This window comes from Falco naumanni, chromosome 3 (genome assembly GCF_017639655.2).
Source record: "Falco naumanni isolate bFalNau1 chromosome 3, bFalNau1.pat, whole genome shotgun sequence".
NCBI lineage: Eukaryota > Metazoa > Chordata > Aves > Falconiformes > Falconidae > Falco > Falco naumanni.
The window spans coordinates 15,801,574-15,813,356 of NC_054056.1; the positions used below are offsets into that span (position 1 = coordinate 15,801,574).

The 11,783-nt window shown below is 47.0% G+C and overlaps 1 protein-coding gene across 1 annotated transcript; it reads right to left on the reverse strand.

The window, feature by feature from the left end:
- Positions 1-425: 425 nt before the first annotated feature.
- On the reverse strand, positions 426-4,033 carry C3H1orf174 (chromosome 3 C1orf174 homolog). Its single transcript, XM_040587410.1, has 3 exons — positions 3,665-4,033; positions 2,426-2,923; positions 426-1,677 (listed from the first exon to the last, which is right to left on the reverse strand). The coding sequence occupies exons 1-3, from the start codon at positions 3,902-3,904 to the stop codon at positions 1,567-1,569; spliced, it is 849 nt and encodes a 282-aa protein (XP_040443344.1). The 5' UTR covers positions 3,905-4,033; the 3' UTR covers positions 426-1,566.
- Between the last annotated feature and the right edge of the window lie 7,750 nt (positions 4,034-11,783).

The window sequence follows — 11,783 nt, forward strand, 5'->3', positions numbered from 1 at the left end:
TGTTTTAAAGATGGGATTTCTAATACCAATGCATTTAATCAATCGATCCTTCCAGATTGCTTTACTGAATATACGTCATCGGTAACTAAGCTAGAATGCACCTGACACTCTTTTGACATTGGGGAAGGCATCACAGCTAACATTCTGATGACAAACACAATGTCATCTGTACGGCATGCTTCCTACAAACAAAATCACCATTTTGCACAGTGCTGAAATGAAAATGAATGTGTGTGAAGGCATATTTGCTACAAAGAGGCAGTAGCAAATATGGCATTTAAGGAAAGCTGGGAGAGCTACTTCAAGATGGAGTTGTGCTGAAAACCATGAATATGCTATTAAAAGATTAGATTTTTCTGTGTTACAGAATTAGAGTGAAAAGGAGCCAAAAAATACCGTTGACAGAAACAGTGCATCAGCCGGAGTGGAAATGTGAATAAATTAACATGTCATGCATATACAATTTGTTTGGCTTACAACTTTTGAATGTTTAACAGGCTATAGCTGTAGAAATTAATATTTATTTAAACCATCTGCTGATAACATCTTTATATTTTTAGAAATGTAGAAGAAACTGTAACAATAAAGATCTGGAAGCTTATGGCATAATCACACTTTCAAAGAAGTATTATAAACACTGGGTGAGTTAACACTTCCTGAAATCTGAAGTTGCTCATTATTTTCTGAAAATGCAGGTCAAAATCACAAGTTTGGGGAACTGACCCATATCCTTAGCACTCATTCATATACCGATCAAGTCTGACATGGGATTTCGTTCCTCCTTTATCACCACCAATGCATTTGTTTGCAAAATTCTTATTCCTAACCCTTGAAGTCAGTTGAAAATACTGTGGTGGGCTGCATTACACAACCATTATAAAAAGCAATGCTGACACCTGGTCTGGTGGAAGAAGGGAGCAGTCAGCTTTATGTGGTGGTCCTTCAGAGAACTGACATGCAATAAAAATGCACTCAACTTCCACGAATTAACAACACTGAACTCACATAGACATCCATGCATTGTGTTTTGCTGGAAGAACTGCATTTTACACGTTTAATTGGTTCTGGTTTAGAAGTAAACAATGCAACACAACTTGCACAACAGAGGCCAGTGTCCCCCTTTGTACTGGGTAGTCAACTGGCCGTGTCACTATCTGGATGCTGCAATGGCAGACATCGCAGAATTAAAAGAAAAAGGCCCTTGTTCTAACATGTTTTTCTTGGCTGTTTTTAAAAAAGGACCAAGACCAAGTGTTCACCCCAGGTAGGGTCTCAAATTTATATATAAAAAAAGCAATAAGAACTTATATTTTCCCTGTTCTTTTCCTAAGTATTTGAGGTAAAACAATAAATTACAATTTACTTCCAACTCACTGAAAATTCAGTCAAGTCTTTGCCTTGCCCCAGATAACCATGGGAGAATACTGTCTCTGCCAATTCCAGAAAAACAAACTCTACCAGTCCTCTCTCTCAAAAAAGCAAACTCAGACACCTTATGTCAGGAACATAACCAACCATCATTACGTGGTTGCAAAGAAAAAGGTTTAATTTGATAACACTTTGTTGTTAGGCAACATCCTCTTCCTCTTCCTCCTCATCTTCCTTTGCAATGAAATGCAGTTTTCTGGATTCTCGCCTGCTCATCATTGTGCTTGGAAGCGCAACTGCTGGGAGATCCTTTAAGAAAAACATAAAACCATAAAGGAAAGTCTGTTGTGGCAAACGGCAGACCTCCTGCCTCTCCAACACCTCACATACTTCAACATCCAAGACACAAGGCACCAACACACACCTCTTCACTTGGAAGTGGTGGCATAAACCCATAGCTATAGCAGAGGGACTTAGAGGGTATGGTGGTCAAGGAGAGGGCTGGCATTCCATCTGCAGGCTCAAGGATACAGAGAGGGTGAAGTGCTCCACAAACAAGTCCACACTACTTCCACTAAATACCATTCCTCATGAAACACCTAAAAGAAGGCAGCATCACTTGCCCAAAGTTACAGTGTACTAAAGGCAGACCTGGGGCTTGAATTTAAAGCTCTGGCCTTTGATCAATGTGAAAGCAGAGGTGGCCAGAAACCAGCTTCCTTGCCAAAGAGCTACAATAATTGCTACTAAGAAACAGTAAAAAAAACTATTTTGACAGTAATGGTGTGTCTCCATAATATAGCCGTGTACGTCATACGGAATTGGACTAGGTAATCTAAGTAAGAGAGGTTTTACATCTTAAATTAATTTGTCTGGGCAATTAATTTGATCTCTGATTGAGACAATTCTGTCTAGGGGCCAGGGATATGACTCCAGATGTCTACTGATACTGGTCAAGTTTGCCTACAATTTTGATGCTAGCCTAACTTTGAAGATGCAAGACTTCAGGGTAACAGACCCGAGCCTGTAAAGTGTGAAGAGACTGTCACCATCTTACCTGCAAAACCCCAACATCTCCAAAGATCCGGTCCACTGGCATTGGCTGGTTGCTGTCTTCATCCAAGAAAGCACTATTGTCCAGTTGTATTGGCTTCTTTGGGAGATCTGCATCCTCCAAGCTGGGCCCATCTGAAAGTACACTTTTACAGCTGCTTTCCTCTTCAGTGCAGGCATGATGACACAGATTTTCATCATCATCCATTTTTGATGGAGCACCGCTTGATTTCACTGAATGTGGCTTGAGAGAAACATCATGCTCCTTTTCCTGTTTCTCTTTGTTAGTCTCTGGAATGCCTTCACCTGTTTTCTGCTGAGTTATATCACGATCTCCTGAATCTTTTGAATGTCCATCCCCATCACGTGTTTTCAGCGTTTCCCCCAATGCAGTGAGGCTTCCACTTCCACACTCAAGTCCTTCCAGTTCTGATTTTACTAGACTCTTCTCACATTTTTGCCTCTTTGAGGGTGGTCTGTCAGCTGCTTCATGTGAAGAACGCTGTTAGAAAAAAGGTAAGATCCTAAATAAGATTACTTGAAATAAAGAAAAATAAAATCACTGCATCTCTTTAGTTGCAAGGCTGCATGTGGAACTGAAGGGCTCCATCAAGTGAGCGGCACCTCGATCCAAAGCTATATTGTTAAAAATATAATTAGTAGCAAGTGCACACGAAAAGAAGAAAAGAGGAGCAGATAGCTTACACTAAACAGTCTATCACCAGTGGAAAGCTGCTTTTCAAAGCATAAACAAGCACTGTACATGTCTAACTGGCATTTTCGTATTTTCTTAGGGATGTGGTAGATGGCAATTCAAGCAGCAGACTGGTACAGCCAAGCATCCCGCCACTTGCTAGCAGCGCACTAAGGGCCTACCGCCGGCCCTTCAGCAGTAACAAATCCGAAATCCGGCCTAGTAGCACACAAACCTGCCCCCGCACCGTATTCTGCACGCAGGTGTCTAACAAAGCGGTGGGAAAGCAGGAAAAGCAAAAAACCCGTATAAATTCACCAGGGAATTCCCTCACGGTGACGCTCAGTTTGTAGCGGTTAATAATCAGCCGCAACCCCCCTGCAGTGCCGCGGCCCGGTCCCCCGGCGCTCTCCCCCCAAGCCCGGCGCTCCCGCTCCCCCCCCGGCCCCCCGGCCCTCTCCCCCGAACGCTCTCCCTCCAGGCCAGGCGCTCCCGCTCCCCCCGGCCCTCTCCCCCGAACCCTCTCCCCGCAGGCCCCGGCTCTCTTACCAGGCTCGCTGTCCGCGGCCCTCGACGGGCCGCCGCTGGGGCTTCCCCCGTGGGCTCAGCAGAGGCGATTGCCAAGCGCCTCTTTTCCAGGGACCTCTTCACACAGCGCCCACGAGGCCGCTGCCGCCGTGGGAGAGCCGGGCCGCGGGTCTCCGTGTGGCTCCGGCCCACCGTGACCGCCCGCCGCGCCGAGCCGCCCGCCGCCATCTTGAGGAGAGCGCGGGAGCTCTCGATCGCCATCTTGTGGAGCCTCCCCGCCTGAGGAGCTGCCCGCCCTCGCCATCGCCCGGCTCCCCGGCGCCGGCCGGCCGGGCGGCCCCCGGGCCAAAACGGCGGGCGAAGGGAGCCTTCGTCCCGCTCGGTGCTGGGACGGGCCGGGGCCGGGAGCCCGCCTCAGCCTGCCGCAAGCAGGGCGGCCCGCCCGGGCCCATCGCCCAGCTTTCACCCACCGGCAGCTTTACGTTAAAATAAGCTTTAGCAAAGTGAGAACAGAGGAGCTTGCCTCCAGATCTCCCTGATGGGCAGCTGCCTGGGGGAAAAACCCAAACAAATTCTGCCTGATCGTTCTATAGGTTATAAACGCTTCAGATCTTTTGCTTCCCATTGTGTCTTCCTTCTGGAGCGATGCTTGCTCCTGTTGTATGATGTGCGGTCTGGGAGTTATTATTCAGATATGCCTCTCAGTTCGTTTCCACAGCCCTCAGGGAACAAATTATGTCAGTAACTCAAATCCCTCTTTAACTTCAAGGACTCTGAAGATAACAAGATGAATTTCTGTGTAGCAAAGCACCCCGACACCTAGATTTAAGTATGTAATTATCTTCACTTATTTTATTGGGGGAGGCGAGGTAGCACACTTGCCCGTTTTGAGAAATTGAAGGTACTGCGTGCCCTGACGGTCTGCGCCGGAGGACGGACGGCAGCGTCCGCTGCAATGGAGCCCAGGGGCTCTATCCATCACATTAAACTACAGCTCTCTCTTCTGTTAATTCAGTGCTTTGAGGACGCTGTGGGGATTTTTATAATTCTGTCCGGCTGAGGGCACAGGAGCTTGTTTCTTTATAGCAGCCTTTAATGTTCTTGCTCATTGCAGAGCCATACCACAAGTCTCAGTGGTTTGAGGATATTACCTGTGCTTCTCAATCCAGCTTAGCTGATAAAACGCTTGTCCATTCATTCCGGCCTTAAAAAACATGAGCAACAATTTCTATTGCAGAAATAAGTGGCAAGAACGTACCTATGGGAATATTCAAGTAAGACATTTTTTCTCAAAAGCATAAAGTCTCGCAGTTAAACTGCCGAGGTTTGGAGACATGCCGGATACGTTGCTCTGCAATTTCTCTTGGTGCTCAGGGGTCCTTCTGTGCTTTGTTCTTTGGCTGAGGTAATTCATATTCTCCTCAAAAAGCTTCTCAAGTTGCTCCACTCTCACAGTGTTGTTGCTTGCAGCCACAGAATACAGATGATTGTTTTTATTAGGCAGTGAAAACTTATACTCTCTCTCGTAAACAGAACAGGGCTAGAACTGGCTGAAGAACAGCATTTCTGCAGCTGGAAAACTTGGTGGTGGTTTTAATTTCCCCAATGAACTGAAAATAGTAAGAAGAATTTTGAAAATTTTAAGAAATACTTTTCACACGATATGTTTCTCATTCTTTATGCTGCTTTGTAAAATTGACGGGTGTTTGAGCAATGAGGGCAGGGGTCGCTGAGCCTGAAGCAGCTTTCTGTGCTCTGGTGACCCAGCACAGACGTGAGCTCAGAGTCTGTGGCAGCACATGGAGCAAAAGATACACAACCACAAGCACCCGGGACTGTGTGGGGTGGTCTTGGACACTTTCAAGGACAAAGCAACTTAGGCAGATGAAGCCAGGGTGCCCTTGAAGAGCTCTTGTCAGTGCATTCTTCCCTATGACCACGTTATTTTGTGAGAAAGTGGTGACAATTTTGCAGATGCAGGTGTTGTTGCATTTTCTGAAACGTGGCTGATCCCTGTCTGAGAAAACAGCTCTCACATAGCGCGGAGAGCATTCCGGGAGAAGCAAGCAGGAGCACAGATCCCCTCTGAGAGCAGTCCACATCTCAGCAGCAGGCAGTGTCTCCTGAGTGACTTGAAAGGCTACACAGGGACTGCTAACAGCCAAGCAGCTCTTAAAGAGAATCAGAGCAGCACAAACTATTTACATTAAATCCACATTTCCACATAAAAGAGGACTTATTTTCAACAATATTAAGAAGTGGTTTTTATTAGAATCTGTTGTCTAAGCAGGCAGGCAAAAAAAAAGAAAAAAAAGATTTTGTGAGCTCCCTCATTTTTATGAAAGCTGGCTGGCGGGTATAAAGCAGCAGCTGATGAGCTTATTGAGCAGGAAGGGAGGTTCAGGCTGTGAAACTCGATGTGTAAATTAGCTTCTTGCAGCACTTGTCTCTGCGCCTGTCACTTGCACCAGTGTCCCTGTCTGTTATAATCCTCCCAGTTCATTTGGCTAAACATTAGTGACATGCCAGGGACAGCAGCCAAAAAAAATGTTGCCTGTAAACATACTGGCTGTTAAATGTTGAATGCGAGGTCTATCAAACTAAACCGTCATCCAGCAGGAGCACTGGCTGGTCTTTTCCTGCTACAGGAAAGTTATTTTTAGTGAAGGTGGCTGAATTCTTCATTAGCAGCACCTGGAGAGAAAGTAGGAGGAGGATCCGCTTCCTAATAACTGGCGGCACAGGGAGCCTTGCTCCCTGCTAGACCATGCTGCAGCATCCTTCCTCCCCACCGCCTTTTCTGCCTCCCCAGCAGAGCAAGCACCAGCAGTATGAAGTAGTCTTTCACTCAAGATTTGAAGACACAGCTTTTTAGCTGTTGTTCTCCTCTCCTGTCAAACGATGTTGTCATGCCAACTTGCGTAATGACAGTGAAGTGCCAATTTTGGGCTCCCAGAGGCACTGTCTCCTGGATGAATTCCTGATAAGTTGGTATCCCAGATGGAACTAAAACATTCAACAATGCAACCCTCCGATGCAGCTGTCCTCAACACTGCTGTCTTGAGTACCTTTGCACCACTCAGACTGGGTGAGACCTTCATTTTCATTACTGAGGAGTATTCACACTGGGAACTAGGGAGCCCTGACATAGAAATAACTGGGAATTTATGATACATAATGAAACTTTATGATTGCCATGTGAGAAATCTCTTTGAGTCTTATTTTGGACTTCTTGCCTAGTATCTTATCAAGAACCAAATGTGGAAAGGCAGTATCTGAAGAAATTAATTAACACAACTGAGCAGAGTACGTAGGCTTTGCAAGAAAGAGCAAAGAGAAAAACTATGAAATTCATTAAAGAAAAACCTTAAGGGAAATCTGAGAAACGGAGACTACAGAGGATCCGTCTCAAGTTGGTGAGCTGTAATACTTGTCTGACTGAGGAGCTGCATGGCACTGACCTCCCTGGGGTGGGTACAGCTGGAGCTGTGGGACTTCTGCCCAGGTCCTGCTGCTGGCAAGCGGATCCTCCCTGCTGTTGGTGCCCCTACCCAGCTTTTGCAACCATCTCCAGCGTTTACATGGCAAATCCTTTTCAAAGCACTCTGCAAACACCGACCAATGAATTTGGAGTACCTGGTTTGCCAAGATTTCCTGCCCTTCCAAAGACTTTAATTGCTTTGAGCAGCATTGATTTTTAAAGCATTTCACAAAACCTAAGTACGTCTCTCCCAGCACAAAGCATCCTTCTGAGACCAAATCATTACCTTTGCTCCGGGAATCTGATTACATGGACTGTGGTGACTTAGCCTCACCGTTAAAAAGCAACAGCTTACAGAAAACTTTTCCTGACTCAATTAAATAGTTGCTTTAGCCGCAGTCATGCAAACAAGCATTCTCTTCCCGCCACTTTCCTCTTCTCCTTATCGTTTTGCTACAGAGATTATGGTTTCGTTTCCAAACTCAGCCAGCTTTACCTTTGCTCCCCGTTCAGCATCTCCCAGTAGCGCGCAAGCTCCCAGGTGCCCGGCTGAACTGGGCCCAGCGCCGGGGCGGGCAGGCCGCTCGGGGCAGCACCCGGCCTGAGCCGCCGCCAGACGCTGGGGGTCAGTGTTCCACCGGCGATGCGCCGCCCGCGGCCACGCGTGGGCACCGCGGCGAGGGGCAGCTCACGGGGCCGCGGACACCCCCCGTGGCTGCCCCGTTACCGTGGCACGGGCTCGCCGCCCCGTCGAGCCCTTGTGCCCTCCCGCGAGTGGCCCGGGGAGCGGCTTCTTTGCTGGGGAACCGCAGGGAGCTGGAGCCGTTGCGTTTGGCAGCCCTGAGAGTCTGCGATTCCCAGCGGGGAAGGATCTCAGGCAGCCAAGAGCTTCTGCCCGTTTCCTCCAGCCCACCCTGCCCTTTCTCTTCCCCGGCCTGTCCTGGCACTGCCACCCTGCCCAGCTGTCCGTGGGACAAGCTGGGAACATTGCATTCAGCAAGGCTGAACTCTGTCCAGCATTTGAACCCAGGGTGCACTCAGCATTATTTGCCTACTTAGATTACATAAAAAAAGAGATGCTCTTCCTCTGTCCTAAGTGCCAGGGAACATCAGGCTTGCCTAGCCATAGCTAAATTCTCTACCAGTGACAGGTAGTGTTATACATTTTTTAAACGTTGCTTAGAGGAGATTAAAAACTCTTTGAGTAAATGCAGCTCTCTTCCATACACACCTGACAATGACAGAAGAGGCTGTTTTACACAAGGGTCATTAAAAATAAAACCGCAATGTTGATTTCAGCAGCTTAAATTACTTAAGCCAGTGTAATGGGATAAATATTTGATGGTAAAGTTTATTAAATTTCCACCACTATTATGTTGCTGCTAAAAATAGAAAGGATTCTTTAAAGCCTGCTTGGTGGTCTCCAAAGGGAGATGGTTGGAAACCTGTCTCAAAGCCCGCCTGCAGAGATTGCTTTTGGGATGGGAATGAATTATCTTCTTCCCTCTATTGTCTGCAGGTAATAGCAAATTCTTTCTGCTCCCATCAGAATTAGTCAGTCCCTGCTAGCAGCACAAAAACAGCACAGGCCAAGCCTGAAGCTGTTGGGAAAGAGTGATGCTCTGTTGAGGTATCCTCATTACACCTACCAAGGATTTATTCTGTTTCACAACTGCTCCCAAGCATGGGATAATCCTTGGGAGCAAGGCACGAAAAAGTAGGGAGTGTGACTTCAGGGTGGCTGCTCTCAGCCATTTATTGGTTTCCAAGTCTTTCTACCCCTCAACACAGGCAAACCCCCAGGACTCTGTTCGTCTCCCCTCCCCAGCTTCTTCACGTCGCAGCACTCTGCTTGGACCACAGAAAGGAGCAGAAGCATCGTGGGACACTGCACAACAAGGAGCCACAGGAGACGCAAGATATGAACGCATGCACCCAATGTCTGACCTTACAAGGCGGCAGTAAGTGCTGCCTGAAGGTGACCAAGCCCAGCAGAGCCGTGCACAGATTGCCATTGGAAGGGACATGGGGCACCCGCTCCCTCCAAACCAGTGGCTGGGTGCAATGGGGCAGCTTGGAGTGAAGGTCATCTCTGTGGGCCCTCACAGCTGCAGTGGTCCTCAGCAAGCAATAGAGATAGGGAATCTAAAGAGGGACTGAAAATAGAAGATCACCAGGATATTTTAAAATTTTGATTTTACCAAATTTTACCTGATTTTGTCACATTAGCACATGCCTTTGAACCCAGCTTGATATGAGACTTACCTTGTAGCAGCACTGTGGCCCACATGACTGTCAGAGCTCCATCCTCAAGTGTTGCTCTGAATCAGTAGCACATGTCATGTCAGAATGCAGTGGCAAGTTTTGCAGTCCCAAGTCTATAAATATTCCTATTTGCCTTGGAAGTGATTACTACGCAGCAGCACTTTCCCTCTCTGTCATATAATTAACTCTTGCTCATTTTCTGTCACTTATCTTGTGATAATTCAATACATAAAATTTATAAACCCTCAACAATTTAATTCTTGGCTCCTAAGAGTCATCAATTGCTGGGCAGACAAGTGTTATACCTCCAAGGACAGAGCTGGCCTGAGTGGAGGCGCAGTCCTCACTGGTGATCACAATCTGAGATGGAGAAGGTGGCTGGGCCAGGTAGCACCTTCTTAGCAGAGCAAAAAGCTGTCAGCATTGTCCTGAAGAGGCATCTTTCCCCCTGGTATCTTACAGGAGTGGAAGTTTAAGCCACTCCAGGAATGTTATCACAGTTCAATTTAGAAAAGGTTAATTACAGTTGGAACACCCTAGAGCAGCACCATGCAACAGGCCACAGAGGTCAGTCTTTTGTCCCATCTCACAAACTCATTCCAGAAAGGGAGCAAGCTTCATCCAGAAAGCACTTAGATTTCCCTCCCCCCCTCCTCCATTACCAGTGCCAGAGGTTATATGTAAAGAGCTGTAACTGTACCTCAGAGAAGACCTTCTACCAGTGGGGATCTGCAGACAGCATCTATCTCAAAAGAGCAGGAAAAAACAATCAGAGGAGACATGTTCTGTTCATGCAACAGCAAGCAATATTGTACCATTGGCAGGATTCATGCTAAGACAACTGCTCCAGTGTCCTAGAGTGCTGTGTGCTTATGCGTTCGTTCCAACTGGGGACTTCAGTGCAACAGGAGCGATTCAGTTATCAGCCCTATGAGGCTCCAGTAATGAAGCCAGACCTTCATTACAATCTGTTTAAGTATTTCCTACATGCAAGCATGCCTCCATCAAGAAATTGCTGCTAGATCTCCTGTGTACTGACTCTTTTGAAGCAGGTTTTCCAGGAGCAGCTCCCTTACACAATGCCACAGGGCTGTAGTAATCTTCCACCTCTTTGCAGGGTCGGCTGTGTGCCTTGCCATCCGTACCGCTTGCATGCTGTAAAGCAAGTGTAGTGTGACTGTCCAGACACTATCCCGGGGTGTGATAGCTGTACTTCAGAGACAGATTAATCATGTAAGTGGACAAAGACCTCAGCTGAGAACTCCTTCACAAGCAGTGAGTTTCTAGGGCTCTTTTCTGCATGCACTCATAGTACTTAATACTTGAACAGAATCAGAATTAAATAAAACCTAACAAGAAGGCTTAGAGCTTAAAAGAGTTCTAGTAAAACAAATGCTGTTGTACAGTTCGAAACTTGACTGGCACATTGTTCTGTCCCTCTCCTGCCTCTTTCCACCCCTGGCGTGGGTGTGTGAGGCAGTAAGGCAGACTGCTTACTGAGCTTGGGCATTGGTTGATCAAGCACACAGTGCTGAGCATCCAGCCAGGAGCTGAGCTGTCACTAGAAGGAATGTCTATTGCCAGGCCTTCACGGTGCTGGTGATGGCTCTGCTTTGGGGATGCCAACAAGGTCCGGGGCTGCCTGGTGCACAGCAGAGATGAAGCGGTCAGAGGGGCGGCTGTTGTAATTCCAGCCTTCTCAGATTCTAGTAAAAGTTTGTGCATTAGTTTCTTCTTAGCAAGTGTCTTGGGTCTTCTTCACTAAATAACCCTTGCTGGTTACCCTTTTCAACTAAAAATATCTGCTCTTCAGATGTCCATCGAGTGGCCAGAAGCTGTGGTTGGCATAATGGGGATGTTATTTTGACACTTTGATTTGATGTGAGGATACACGAATAGAAAGAATAGAAGAATAAATCTATATATTCCTTGCTGTCACTTCAACTAGAAAGCAGACCCAGCAGCTCTCGCTCTTTGGGGAATCTGAGATTATTTGGACAAAGGTTTCCCCATGAGTAGCACACTTGCAGGAACAAAGAAGTAGGGTTCACAGTACGAACAAGTGTCCTACGGCCAGTGTGATCAAAAGCAAGCCCCGAAACAGTGTGTAAACCAGGTTAGGTAGGAAAGATTTAACAATGATCAGGCTGTGAGAAGCGTATTCAGATAGCGGGTTCTGAGAGAATTTAAACAAGCATTGGCTCTGTCATTCCCAGAGACAACTAGTGCAGGCAGACAAACTGCTCCATCTGCGGACAGCAGCAATGTTTAAGGAGAAGCTACTACAATATGGGTGGCTGCGATTTTGTCATCCTGCTTAACATGGAAAGAAACCAAGTTCCTAGGTAGTGCTCAGAAAGGCAGCTGGAAACTTACCATGGCCATCGGTCTCCA

What these genes read in the sequence shown, in the direction of transcription:
- C3H1orf174 (XM_040587410.1), bottom strand. Translation starts at nt 3,904, where the DNA reads ATGGCGATCGAGAGCTCCCGCGCTCTCCTCAAGATGGCGGCGGGCGGC. An exon ending in GGCCGCGGACAGCGAGCCTG is followed by an intron (nt 2,924 to 3,664) that starts GTAAGAGAGCCG and finishes TTTTTCTAACAG; the next exon opens with CGTTCTTCACATGAAGCAGC. An exon ending in GAGATGTTGGGGTTTTGCAG is followed by an intron (nt 1,678 to 2,425) that starts GTAAGATGGTGA and finishes TTTTTCTTAAAG; the next exon opens with GATCTCCCAGCAGTTGCGCT.